Source organism: Anomaloglossus baeobatrachus, chromosome 8 (genome assembly GCF_048569485.1).
Source record: "Anomaloglossus baeobatrachus isolate aAnoBae1 chromosome 8, aAnoBae1.hap1, whole genome shotgun sequence".
NCBI lineage: Eukaryota > Metazoa > Chordata > Amphibia > Anura > Aromobatidae > Anomaloglossus > Anomaloglossus baeobatrachus.
Window position 1 is genome coordinate 230,870,302 of NC_134360.1, and position 14,817 is coordinate 230,885,118.

A 14,817-nucleotide genomic window follows, 5' to 3' on the forward strand; every position below is an offset into this window, starting at 1 on the left:
TCCTGACCCTTGGCTTATATCTTGACCTCATCTCTGTCTTCTCCCACTGTCCTGTCGTTACCTCCTGGTTTCTGACCTAGGACCTCCTCCTGACCACATCCTCGCCTGCTCCCTGTGCCCTGTACGTACTCTCCTGGAATCCTGTCGGTCGGCTTGTATCTTGACTTCATCTCTGTCTGTTCCCACTGTCCTGTCATTACCTCCTGGTTTCTGACCTCGGCTTGTCCGACTGCCTCTCCATTCACTGCACACACGTAGTGTCTAGTGCCACCTAGTGATGGACATCACAATAGGGAGTTTGAAAATTGTGGATCTGGTAAAACTCTCCCACGAGGAGTATCTTCTTAAAGAGGACTCTACATAATCTTTTCTTGCATTTTTTTTTACTATAGCATGAATCATTGAGGCTCTATACATTTTTGTAGGGTTTTTTTTGCTATCCATTTTTCTACTTTTACTATTATCTAAAATAAATAAAAACTAGTGGATGTAAAGTAAAAATAAGCTAGAAAAAAACCTGAGGATGGTTTCTAGAAATGGCAAAACCTGTTACAAAAATTGATCCTATTTATAAAGATAATGTAATGAGAAATTGGCAGTAATTTCTCTCCTTCTCCCTTCCTATGAGTCTATCCTTCCTCCTCCTTTCCATTGACCTGAGTATAAGACAATCAACTACAGCAGGATCCTCTCCCACTGTTCTGTCAATAATAACTTTGCAAACTCTTCTTTGCAAACTCTTCTCCCTCAGTCATCTGAAAATTAAAGGGATCACAGGGAAACTAAAGGCCCCCCCCCAATCACATTTAAGGGGTACTTTGCACGTTGCGGGTCAAATTGAAAATGACGCACATCCGGCGCCAGTAACGACGTCGCAACGTGTAAAGCCTAGATGCACCGTCTAACGATTACAAAAGCGTCGTAAATCGGTGATCTGTGTAGTGTCGGTCATTTTCATAATTTCGCTGCAGCGACAGGTACGATGTTGTTCCTCGTTCCTGCGGCAGCGCACATCGCTGTGTATGAAGTCGCAGGAGCGAGGAACATCTCCTACCTGCGTCCGGCCTGCAATGAGGAAGGAAGGAGGTGGGCGGGATGTTTACATCCCGCTCATCTCCGCCCCTCCGCTTCTATTGGCCACCTGCCGTGTGACGTCGCTGTGACGCCGCACGACCCGCCCCCTTAGGAAGGAGGCGGGTTGCCGGCCAGAGCGACGTCGCAGGGCAGGTGAGTGCGTGTGAAGCTGCCGTAGCGATAATGTTCGCTACGGCAGCTATCACCAAGATATCGCATGTGCGACGGGGGCGGGAACTATCGCGCTCGACATCACTACAATCGGCTAGCGATGTCGTAGTGTGCAAAGTACCCCTAACGGTTACCAGCAATCCCGAAAACGATGCAACCTGATAAGGATCACTGGTAAGTCGCAGAGAGGTCGCTGCTGAGATATCACACAGTCAGACCTTACCAACAACGCAGTAACGATCAGCGACCTGTATAGGAGGCTGTTGGTAGGTATCAAACACAGCGATGCGTCCTGCCCAGCAGGACATCGGCTTTGAAGAAAATAAACCATTACAGTGTGTAACGATCAGCGATTTCACAGCAGGGGCCAGGTCGCTGCTCAGTGTCACACACAGCGAGATTGCTGGTAAGACCCCTATTACGTCACAAAACCTGTGACTCAGCAGCGATCTCGCTAGCGATCTAGTTATGTGAGAAGTAAAGGGTGCTTTACACGCTGCGATATCGGTAACGATATATCGTCGGGGTCACGTCATTAGTGACGCACATCCGGTGCCGTTACCGACATCGCAGCGTGTAACACAAATGAGCGACGATCAACGAGCACAAAAATCGTTGCTCGTTGACACGTCACTCATTTCCTTAATATCATTGCTGCTGCCGGTACGATGTTGTTCGTCGGTCCTGCGGCACCACACATCGCTGTGTGTGACACCGCAGGAGCAACGAACATCTCCTTACCTGCCTCCACCTGCAATGAGGAAGAAAGGAGGTGGGCGGGATCTTACGTCCTGCTCATCTCCGCCCCTCCGCTTCTATTGGGCGGCCGCTTAGTGACGTCGCGGTGACGTCGCTGTGACGCTGAACACACCTCCCCCTTGAGGGAGGAATTGTTCGGTGGTCACAGCGGCGTCGCTGACCAGGTATGGGCCTGTGACGCTGCCGTAGCGATAATGTTCGCTACGGCAGCTATCACCAAATGTCGCACGTACGACGGGGGCGGGTGCTTTCGCTCTCGACATAGCTAGCCGATGCTAGTGGTGTCGCAGCGTGTAAAGCCCGCTTAAAAAGGCACGTTCAAGTTTACATATGATGACACTGACAATGTTGCAAAAGATATAACATGCACAGCGTGTGATATCTAATGAGACCTGATAATGACAATTAATAAACAGATCACTTAGGGTACCGTCACACTTAAGCAATGCTCCAGCTCCAGCCAGGGTACACATCGAGTTACTAAGCGAGGCGCTTCGCTTAGTTACCCGATGTCTACTCTGGCTACGTATGCAGGGAGCAGGGAGCCAGCACTGGCAGCCTGAGAGCGACGTACGCTAGTTACCAAGGTAAATATCGGGTAACCAAGCAAAGCGCTTCGCTTGGTTTCCCGATGTGTACCTTGGTTACCAACGTCCGCAGCTCCCAGACGCCGGCTCCCTGCTCCCTGCACATTCAGATCGTTGCTCTCTCCCTGTCAAACACAGCGATGTGTGCTTCACACGGGGAGAGCAACGAGCAAAAAATGAACCAGCACTGTGTAACGATCAGCGATTATACAGCAGGGGCCAGGTCGCTGCTTAGTGTCACACACAGCGAGATCGCTGATGAAGTCACTGGCGTGTCACAAAAACCGTGAGTCAGCAGCGATCTCGCTTTGTGAAAAGTACCCCTTACATCCCACCTGTAATTGCACCATATCAATGACATTCCGGAGTAACAAAAGGCACGTTCAAGTTTACATATGATGACACTGACAATGTTGCAAAAGATATAACATGCACAACGTGTGATATCTAATGAGACCTGATAATGACAATTATTAAATAAAATAATTCCTCCAAATCCAGCTTCTCCACCATGACGGAAGATCATCTTTCCACTCTACTCTCAAGATCACTTGTCACAACCTGCTTGCTTGATCCACTCCCGTCCCACCTCATCCCCAATCTAACCACAGTCTTCATCCCAGCCCTAACCCATCTCTTCAACCTATCACTAACAACTGGTGTATTCCCTTCATGCTTTAAACATGCCTCTATCACACCCATCCTCAAAAAGCCCTCCCTTGATCCTTCCTCTGTGTCAAACTATCGCCCCATATCCCTTCTCCCCTATGACTCAAAACTACTGGAACAGCATGTCCATCTTGAACTGTCCTCATACCTCTCCTCCTGCTCCCTCTTTGATTGGCTACAATCTGGCTTCAGACCCCATCATTCCACTGAAACTGCCCTAACCAAAGTCACTAACGACCTACTAACCGCAAAATCCAAGCGACACTACTCTGTCCTCCTCCTCCTGGACCTGTCCGCTGCCTTTGACACAGTAGACCATTCCCTTCTACTACAAATTCTCTTGTCTCTGGGCATCACAGACTTGGCCCTATCTTGGATCTCCTCATACTTAACCGACTGAACTTTCAGCGTCTTCCACTTTCACACCACTTTTGTCATCTCGCCCCCTATCTGTCGGTGTCCCCCAAGGTTCAGTTCTTGGACCCCTGCTGTTCTCCATTTAAACCTTCGGCCCGGGACAGCTCATAGAGTCCCACGGCTTTCAGTATCATCTCTACGCTGAAGATATGCAGATCTACCTCTCTGGACCTGACAACACCTCCCTACTAACCAAAATCCCACAATGTCTTGTCTGCTATTTCATCCTTTTTCTCTGCTCGATTCTTAAAATTGAAAATGGACAAAACAGAATTCATTGTCTTTCCTCCTCCTCACTCAACCCCCCCCACCTGACATATCCATCAATGTCAATGGCTGCCCACTCTCCCCGGTCCCACGTGCTCGCTGCCTGGGAGTATTCCTAGACTCGGATCTCTCTTTCAAGCCACACATCCAAGCCCTCTTCACCTTCTGCCGCCTCCAACTCAAAAATGTTTCACAGATCCGAACTTTCCTTTCCCAAGAAGCTGCAAAAACCCTAGTACAAGCCCTTATTATCTCCCGCCTGGACTATTGCAACCTCCTGCTCTGTGGCCTCCCTTCTAAAGGTCTCGCACCCCTACAATCTATTCTAAACTACGCTGCCCAGCTAATCTACCTGTCCCCCCGCTACTCCCCGACCTCTCCTCTCTGCCAATCCCTTCACTGGCTTCCCATTGCCCAACGACTCCAGTTCAAAACCCTAACCATGACCTACAAAGCCATCCACAACCTGTCTCCTCCCTACATCTGTGACCTAGTCTCCCGATACTTACCTGCACGTAACCTTCGATCCTCACAAGATCTCCTTCTCTACTCCCCTCTCATCTCCTCTGCCCACCATCGCATCCAAGATTTCTCCCGTGCCTCCCCCATACTCTGGAATGCTCTGCCACAACAACCAGACTCTCGCCTACCTTGAAAAAGCTTCAAAAGGAACCTGAAAACCCATCTCTTCCAACAAGCCTACAGCCTGCCGGAACCCTCAGTCTGATACAGCACCGCACAATCAGCTCTACCCTCACCTACTGTATCCTCACCTATCCCTTGTAGACTGTGAGCCCTCACGGGCAGGGACCTCTATCCTCCTATAGACTGTGAGCCCTCGCGGGCAGGGACCTCTATCCTCCTATAGACTGTGAGCCCTCGCGCGGGCAGGGACCTCTATCCTCCTATAGACTGTGACCCCTCGCGGGCAGGGACCTCTGTCCTCCTATAGACTGTGAGCCCTCGTGGGCAGGGACCTCTATCCTTCTGTACCAGTCTGTGCCTTGTATTGTTTATGATTATTGTACTTGTCCCTATTATGTATACCCCCTTCACATATAAAGCCCCATGGAATTGATAGCGCTATAATAATAAATAGTAATAATAATAATAATAATAATAATAAAAAACAGATCACTTACATCCCACCTTTAATTGCACCATATCGATGACATTCCGGAGTCTGCGGCATACAATGTAACAAACCACAGAGTAACCTTCTTTGATGTGAACAAACTGAATCATGGACGCGGTGCTGTTCTGCCAGTCTGGGGTTCTCTTAACCTCATTTACTTCAAATATAAATGTACTATCCCATTCCCCACTGCAAGTTTTTAGCAAATTGATGCAGATTATTGTAAGGTTAGTTCCTACTGATACCAATGAGGCAGGTCTAACTATCAATTCTCCATTAAATGATGCAAAACCTGCAAAAAGAAATGAGAACAAGAGTAAGTTATATATTTCCACAATGATCTATCAATTAAAAGGATCTGTCAAATTCAGAGGATGTGTCCTGTGTGGTGTAGTATATAGAGCTGTGTCCTGTATGGTGTAGTATATAGAGGATGTGTCATGTGTGGTGTAATATATAGAGGATGTGTCCTGTGTGGTGTAATATATAGAGATGTATCCTGTGTAGTGTAGTATATAGAGGATGTGTCCTGTGTGGTGTAGTATATAGAGGATGTGGCCTGTGTGGTGTCGTATATAGAGGCTGTGTCCTGTGTGGTGCAGTATTTAGAGGATGTGTCCTGTGTGCTGCAGTATTTAGAGGATGTGTCCTGTGGGGTGTAGTATATAGAGGATGTGTCCTGTGTGGTGTAGTATATAGATAATTTGTCCTGTGTGGTGTAGTATTTAGAGGATGTGTCCTGTGTGGTGTAGTATATAGAGGATGTGTCCTGTGTGGTGTAGTATATAGAGGATGTGTCCTGTGTGGTGTAGTATATAGAGGATGTGTCCTGTGTGGTGCAGTATATAGAGGATGTGTCCTGTGTGGTGCAGTATATAGAGGATGTTTCCTGTAGGGTGTAGTATATAGAGGATGTTTCCTGTAGGGTGTAGTGTATAGAGGATGTGTCCTGTATGGTGCAGTATATAGAAGATGTGTCCTGTATGGTGTAGTATATAGAGGATGTGTCCTGTATGGTGCAGTATATAGAGGATGTTTCCTGTAGGGTGTAGTATATAGAGGATGTCTCCTGTGTGGTGTAATATATAGAGGATGTTTCCTGTAGGGTGTAGTATATAGAGGATGTGTCCTGTGTGGTGCAGTATATAGAGGATGTTTCCTGTAGGGTGTAGTATATAGAGGATGTGTCCTGTATGGTGCAGTATATAGAGGATGTTTGCTGTAGGGTGTAGTATATAGAGGATGTCTCCTGTGTGGTGTAGTATATAGAGGATGTTTCCTGTAGGGTGTAGTATATAGAAGATGTCTCCTGTGTGGTGTAGTATATAGAGGATGTTTCCTGTAGGGTGTAGTATATAGAGGATGTCTCCTGTGTGGTGTAGTATATAGAGGATGTTTCCTGTAGGGTGTAGTATATAGTGATGGGTAAGTATTTTTTAATGCACATTACAACTTATGGCTAATTGGGATGTAAGTTAAAAAAAAAGGAATGTATTGGTAATTTTACTGCATTTTCTCTAATTTTTGCAGATTTTTACTCTTCTTTCCACTATAGAAAAGCTCTGACCCCAATAAAGCTGATTGAGAACTGAATCAACACAGAATGTTGGACTACAATGATTCAGCTTAAAAATGTGCAGATTGATTGAATGTAAATGTAAGATGTAAATGTGAATTATTCCACACACGATGATAATCACCTTCTGACACTTGTATGATGAATAACTGGAAAATCCAAATGACTTTCCATTGAGGGCGCCTGGTGTCCATATCTGGATGTCACATATCACATCATGAAGAGCAGCGACGACATCTGCAACAGCAAAAAGGAGGTTGTAACAATATTCCAATTCTAAATATCACCTTCCTTGTAAGTTCTCCTCATACCACCATTATCAAGGAAACCGTGAAATGCACCATAAGGGTATTATCAACTGCAGCACAGAATCTCACACTATATCATCTGTTGAAAATCATTTTACAGTTTACATTTACAGTAGATGTAATAAACATAAATTCCGTTACTTTACAAATAAGTCAGATTTTTATCCCATACTGATCTTGAGCTAAACCCCGTATTATACTCTAGAGCTGCACTCACTATTCTGCTGGTGCAGTCACTGTGTACACACATAACATTACTTATCCCGTACTAATCCTGAGTTACATCTTCTTCCAGAGCTGTACTCACTATTCTGCTGGTGGAATCACTGTGTACATACATTACATTACTGATCCTGTACTGATCTGGAGTTACATCCAGTATTATACTCCAGAGCTACACTCACTATTCTGCTGGTGGAGTCACTGTGTACACACATTACTTATCCCGTACTAATCCTGAGTTACATCTTCTTCCAGAGCTGCACTCACTATTCTGCTGGTGGAATCACTGTGTACATACATTACATTACTGATCCTGTACTGATCTGGAGTTACATCCAGTATTATACTCCAGAGCTACACTCACTATTCTGCTGGTGGAGTCACTGTGCACATACATTACATTACTTATCCCGTACTAATCCTGAGTTACATCTTCTTCCAGAGCTGCACTCACTATTCTGCTGGTGGAGTCACTGTGTACATACATTACATTACTTATCCTGTACTGATCCTGAGATACATCCGGTATTATACCAGAGCTGCACTCACTATTCTGTTAGTGAAGTCATTGTGTACATACATTGCATCTTGTAACTCGGGATAAGTAGAAATGAAATATACTGTATATACAATGACTCCACCAGCAGAATAGTGAGTGCAGCTCTGGAGTATAATGCAGGAGGTAACTCAGGATCAGTAATGTAATGTTTGTACACAGTGACTGCACCAGCAGAAGAGTGAGTGCAGCTCTGGAGTTTAATACAGGATGTAACTCAGGATCAGTAATGTAATGTATGTACACAGTGACTGCAACAGCAGAATAGTGAGTGCAGCTCCTGAATATAATACATGAAATATAATATAATACATGAAATATAATACTTTGGAGCTGCACTCACTATTTTGTTGGAGGACTTGCTGTGTAGGTACATTACTTATCTTGTACTGATCCTGAGCTACAGCCTTACAGAGCTGCACTCACAAATCTTTTGGTTGTTATTGGAAGCAGTCCACACACATTTTTCACAAATCCGCTCTGAATAATGCAATTCAATATTTCACTTACTTCCTATTGCTATATAATGGTTGCTGCAGGGACAATAGCGGAGTCTTTGCAGACATTGCCAGATAGTGATACCGAGAGATTTCTGAAGTCTGCACAACTGGTAATACAGGTCTGCACTGTAACAGAAGCAGACAGCAAGGGTATAATGCAGAGAATTTACATGATTTATTCCACATTTAATGTATTTATTTACTGTATATACAATAAATGTAATGATATAGTATGCAGCAATCATCGCCGAGTAGTGACTGCGGATACTGAGAATTTTACTATCAAATAAAATATAAACTGGACACGGCTCATAAATACGTCCAGAAAAAATCAACACAAAATATGCGATATTACGGCCGCAGGAATCCACGTTTACACCAGATTACACTTGTATCTTCCATTTCCTGTGACATCTATTTCAGTAAATTTGCAGGTTTGATATAAAAGTGCAGAACGTTTGTGATGAGCAGATAAGACGCGTCACAGTCCAATATACAATGTAGCACCGTTACATTGTTGCTTTGCTCATTGAAGCCTTTGATGAAAAAGGAAATCAGATCTTTATCTTGTCATATAATGATATAGCATATCCTCCCCTGTTCATGAGATTCCCCCCAAAAAATGTTTCTAGACCCCTCTAGATCTGCCTCCAGTAACTAAGGGGCTTTGGGACTGAGGGGAGGTCACTTCTACCCCTCTGCTTTGTATTGTTTGCTTCTTACCCCATTGTTCTCTGGGATTTATGAATGTTCTTGCCCTACCTTGTCCAGGTATCTGCTGCCTTCACAAACTATCTACCGCCCTTCATTAAATTGGGGTGGGCTTGGTATCTGACTAAGCTCAGACCCCAAAAAACTGCTTTTCTAGACATATTCTAAGCACGACAGACTTTCCTGTTACCTTCTAACAAAAACCCCTATAATGGAGATGGAGCAGGAAACAGCGACCACAGATGGCTGCTGGACCCTTCCCCCACCCCCACAAATTAAGAAGGTGATATTTTTTGTGTCTTGCATGCATAACAGGTCTATAACAAAGGAAACCCCACTTTACCTCTGCGGTCACCAAATCAAAAGTTTTTTTTCTTTAAGGTGATAAGGAGAATACATTGTATACCCCCTTCCTTTATTGAGTCATTCCAAAAATAAAAAGTAATCTGCAATTCTATAGGACCCCCAGTGATGCCAAAAATGTAACTTTCCACCCCCCCATTCTTGATGTGTAGATATTCAATCTCAGCTGCATTCATTGTCTATGGGACGGCATTTCTGGCAGTCCCATAGACAATGAAGGAGAAGAGTTTGAGCATGTGCAACCCCCCCCGTCCATGATGAGGCTTCACACTTATTCTCTGAATGGCCGCTGCTCCCAGAAACCAGATTCCTAATTATGGGACACTTTAATGCACATTTTCTTTGCAAATCTCCAGTCTGAACATGCAATGAAAATGCAGTCAGATCAGTTATTATTATTAATATCTTAAAGTAACCAGGTTTTTGCCACCTAATCTGAGAGCAGCATATTGTAGGGGCAGAGATCCTGATTCCAGCGGTGTTTCATTTACTGAGCTGCTTGGTGTAGTTTTGATAAAATCACTGTTTAATCAGCAGGAGATTATGATTACAGGACTACTTGGCATGCTGCAGGTAGTCCAGCATATTCATGAGCTCTGTATAACTGCTAGATCTGCAGCAGAGGAAACATTGATTTTATCAAAATGACAGCAAACAGCTCAGTAAGTGACACATCGCTGGAATCAGGGTCTCTGTCTCTACATTATGGTGCTCTCAGATGGAGGAGCAAAAACCTGGTGACAGATTCCCTTTGATGGTTCATCGGCAATCATGAGACTATCTGGCCAACCTTTGTTCCTGTCTGGGCTGGAACTTCACCTAAAAAGTGTCATACAACTAGTATTTCTTTAATTTTGAGTTTACCCTGCTGGTAACCATGTTACTCACTGGTCTTGGCCAATCAAATAAATCAAATAAATTCAAATAAATCAAATAAAATAAAATAAATAAAATCAAATAAATAAATTAAATTCCAAAAAGTAGCACCACTCTTGGCCATAGGCTGTCGATGTTTTTGCAATTTTTTTTAATTTTGTCATATTTATCCATGCAAAAATGATAAATGTGAATCATTGCACTTTTTAATTGTGCTGCCATCTATTGACCATAAGGCTACACTCGGACACTTCCAAAAAGAGAATCAAATGAGTTGCTTTTTATATGGAAATTTTTGCAGTAAGTTTGTGTTTTTGAACAGTTTTAGAAAAATGCAGCAGTAAAAATAGCCAACACCCCAGACTTGTCATATACATTCTATATAATACATTTAATATAAAGAAGTCCCAGGTGCTGACAGCTGGCAGCGGAATTATATCTAGAAAATCAAGGTCCAGACTTTTAGACAAATGATCCCATATGTAGCAAGGGTGTAACTAAATTAGAATATGCAGAAGAAGATGTTGCACTGAGCATGAGAATATTCAATCATTCTGGAGATGCTGCGAAGGGAAAAGCGTACACAATACGATGACCCTATTTAAGGAGGAAAAAATGGGTTTGGTCACCTAGGAGAAAAAATTCTACATTTGCAGGTTCCTGTCTGCCCAAAAAATGTGGATTTTTAACCCAAAGAGAGGCATTAGTTTCATATGGACCCAATAAAAATGAGGTCGCCTTGTCGTTGGCTGTTGGGCTCACATAAAAACTGGCCAATTTTGTGTGCTAAGTATCTTTTTACATGTTTTTCATAGCAGTAATGCATTTCTATATTTCTATATTCATTGTTCCACATATCTTAGCACTGCAGAGTGCAGCTGTCTCCTTTTTGTTACTGTTTTGTTATTCAGTTTGCACCTGTTCACATTAGTAAGGTATGATGTGCCATCAGTCTTTTTCTTAGTAACCACTATAAAGTCACAGTCACTGCTGCCTTGTGGCTGGGAGAGATCCTCCGGATAAATTTCACCAGTAAAAAAAAACCCCACTTATTTCCTACTGGTGAAGATCCCATCATTATCATTTGGGGTAATTTACAATTTTACATCTTGTCCAGGTTCTACTTCTTACTGGTCCATGATCTGAGCCCCTATGGATTGAATGCGTCTGCGCCATTTCTGAGCCCCTTCATTTTTCAAAAAGAGTCATTAATCATACAACTCCCAAGGGGTCCAGCAATAAGAATTTGGTCCCATCATTTAAGTTTAGGGTGGTGGACCCTGAATAATGACAGTTTCTGAAGAGTCTTTTAGGCATCTGAGAAGGTGAGAGACTTCTTTCATACCGTCTATGCATTATATTCCTGATTTATACATATAATCTCTAATTATATATGCAACCTAAAAAACAGCAGTATCCATCAGACGTACCTTACCCTGTGAGATCTAGTGGAAAAGTGCCAGCTCTGTCGTCAAGGCCCCTTTATCTGCTCATCTCTGTCAGCCGCCTACTAAGTCTTATATCAAGAATCTAGGACATACATACACGCAAATGCAGCTGTAACCTCAATACTCAAAATGTAACCTTTACAGACGACGTTGTGCTCCAGATAACACTACCTGACCTTAATGTTGTCAACTGTCCTGCAATAGGAGCTGAGCCGTTGTCTGAAACTTTGCAAAAAGGCAAAAAATATTGCACAACTACTTCTTGTAAATAAGGTTTTTTACATTACTCAACACATCTATCAGACTGATTTAGTGGATCATACATGAAATACTAAACCAGATAAAGACCATGTAAGAGAAGAAAGAGCCAGAGAGAAGGATGAGCTGGAGAGATGGATGAGCAAGAGAGATGGATGAGCTGGGGAATAGGAAGAGGTGAAGAACAGGAAGAGCCCGGAGAGAAGGATGAGCTGGAGAGAAGGATGAGCCGGAGAGAAGGAAGAGCCGGAGAGAAGGAACAGCTGGAGAGACGGATGAGCCGGAGAGAAGGAAGAGCCGGAGAGAAGGATGAGTCGGAGAGAAGGATGAGTCGGAGAGAAGGATGAGTCGGAGAGAAGGATGAGCCGGAGAGAAGGAAGAGCCGGAGAGAAGGAACAGCTGGAGAGACGGATGAGCCGGAGAGAAGGAAGAGCCGGAGAGAAGGATGAGTCGGAGAGAAGGATGAGTCGGAGAGAAGGATGACCCAGAGAGAAGGAAGAGCTGGTGAGAAGGAAGAGCCCAGAGAGAAGGATGAGCCAGAGAGAAGGAAGAGCTGGTGAGAAGGAAGGGCTGGTGAGAAGGAAGAGCTGGTGAGAAGCAAGAGCTGGTGAGAAGCAAGAGTCGGAAAGAACGATGAGCCGGAGAGAAGGACAAGCCGGAGAGAAGAAAGAGCCCGGAGAGAAGGATGAGCCAGAGAGATGGATGAGCCAGTGAGATGGATGAGCTGGGGAATGGGAAGAACTGGAGAACAGGAAGAGCCCGGAGAGAAGGATGAGCCGGAGAGAAGAAAAAGCCTAGAGAAAAGAAAGAGCCAGAGAGAAGGATGAGCTGGAGAGATGGATGAGCAAGAGAGATGAATGAGCCAGAGAGATGGATGAGCCAGAGAGATGGATGAGCTGGAGAATAGGAAGAGCTGGAGAATATGAAGAGCTGGAGAAAAGGAAGAGCCCGGAGAGAAGGAAGAGCCCGGAGAGAAGGATGAGCCAGAGAGAAGGAAGAACCAGAGAGAAGGAAGAGCTGGAGAGAAGGATGAGCCAGAGAGAAGGATGAGCCAGAGAGAAGGACGAGCCGGAGAGAAGGATGAGCCAGAGAGAAGGAAGAGCCCGGAGAGAAGGATGAGCCAGAGAGAAGGAAGAGCCCAGAGAGAAGGAAGAGCCCGGAGAGAAGGATGAGCCAGAGAGAAGGATGAGCCAGAGAGAAGGACGAGCCAGAGAGAAGGACGAGCCGGAGAGAAGGAAGAACCCGGAGAGAAGGATGAGCCAGAGAGAAGGAAGATCCAGAGAGAAGGAATAGCTGGGGAGAAGGAAGAGCTGTCGAGAAGGATGAGCCAGAGAGAAGGACAAGCTGGAGAGAAGGACGAGCCTGAGAGAAGGACGAGCCCGAGAGAAGGACAATCCGGAGAAAAGGATGAGCTAAAGAGAAGAAAGAGCTGGAGAGAAGGAAGAGTGAGACAGAAGGACGAGCAGGAGAAAACGAAGAGCTGGAGAGAAGGAAGAGCTGGAGAGAAGGATGAGCTGGAGAGAAGAATGAGCTGCAGAGTAAGATGAGCTGGAGAAAAGGAAGAGCTGGAGTGAATGATGAGCTCGCGAGAAGGATGATCTGTAGAGAAGGATGAGCTTTGGAGAAGGATGAGCTAGGGAGAAGGATGAGCTGGAGAGAAGGAAGAGCTGGAGAGAAGGAAGAGCTGGAGAGAAAGACGAGCCGGAGAGAAAGAAGAGCCGGAGAGAAGGATGAGCTGGAGAGATTGAAGAGCTGGAGAGAAGGATGAGCTGGAGAGAATGAAGAGCTAGAGAGAAGGATGAGCTGGAGAGAAGGAAGAGCTGGAGAGAAGAAAGAGCTGGCGAGAAGGAAGAGCTGGCGAGAAGGAAGAGCTGCAGAACTCAACAAGATCTTCTATAAGAAATAATAAAAACCGAGCAAAGAATTTATTTATCAAGGTCATTCCTTCTGTTGGCATAAGACAAAGGAACAATAGAGGTGTCACATCAGGATCCTTAAATGATCCTGTCATGTCCCCAAACACTATCAACTAGATATGGGCTGAATCTGAAATAGCATAATAATAATATCATTCTAAAGCTGCCCAGCTAGCACACAGAAAGCCCAGCTACAAGAAGGAAATTAATTTGAATTAATTTGAATTCCTCCCTGCAGCCTCTGGCTTTCAGCCATAGAGGTGCAGCTGACGTGGTTTTGGTCATGGCTATGAACATAGTAGGCTGCAGTTGCAGGCATGCCCGGCACAGCGAGTAACATAGAGCTCTGCTGCAGAGTTCAGATGTATTTTACATTGAGACACAAAAAAGATGTTCAAACATCAAGATTAAAAAAAATTTATTTTCAAGACAATCCACGGTAGAAATTAGAGGCTGATGCTGGGCTATGGCTGTGCCGATCCGCGGAATGATTAGCCCCATTAACAATGGCACATGTTTATTTTACTTGCACATATTTTTTCTGGAATATTTGAGTATTGGGATCTATTAAAGGGTTAATCTGATCTGAGACTCTCACCGATCTATAGAAAAGGATTCTGAAATGCTCCATTGAATGGGACGTGGCCTGAGCACCACCACTATGTCCATAGTCTGTGGGACTAAGGGCTCGTGCACTTTTTTTTTTTGCGTTTCCGCAGCGTTTTAAGCTGCAGTGTGACATTGTGAAAATGCAAGCATTCTGCTTCCCCAGCAAAGTCTATGAGAATCATGCAAAATCTGTGCGCACATTGCCTTTTTGAACACAGGGTTTTGAAAGTCAAAAATTTGATAAAATCTCTGCGTTTACAAATGCAGCATGTCAATTCTTTTGACCGTTTTGTCAGCGTTCTACACCCATTGAAATCAATGAGTTGTTGAAAAATGCTACCAAAATGTTAAGCAGTGCGCTTGCAGTGCATTTTTGTTGCAATCCGCATATTTAT

At 44.4% G+C, this 14,817-nt stretch overlaps 1 protein-coding gene across 1 annotated transcript in view; it reads right to left on the reverse strand.

Annotated features, from left to right (window-relative positions):
- Nucleotides 1-8,358, reverse strand: part of IL23R (interleukin 23 receptor) — a 42,864-nt gene extending 34,506 nt beyond the window's left edge. Inside the window, exons 1-3 of the mRNA XM_075321137.1 lie at nt 8,252-8,358; nt 6,780-6,892; nt 5,087-5,371 (exon numbers count right to left, since the gene is read on the reverse strand). Of these exons, the coding sequence (XP_075177252.1) occupies nt 5,087-5,371; nt 6,780-6,849 (355 nt within the window). The 5' untranslated portion in view covers nt 6,850-6,892; nt 8,252-8,358. The remainder of the gene's footprint in view (nt 1-5,086; nt 5,372-6,779; nt 6,893-8,251) is intronic.
- Nucleotides 8,359-14,817: the final 6,459 nt, after the last annotated feature.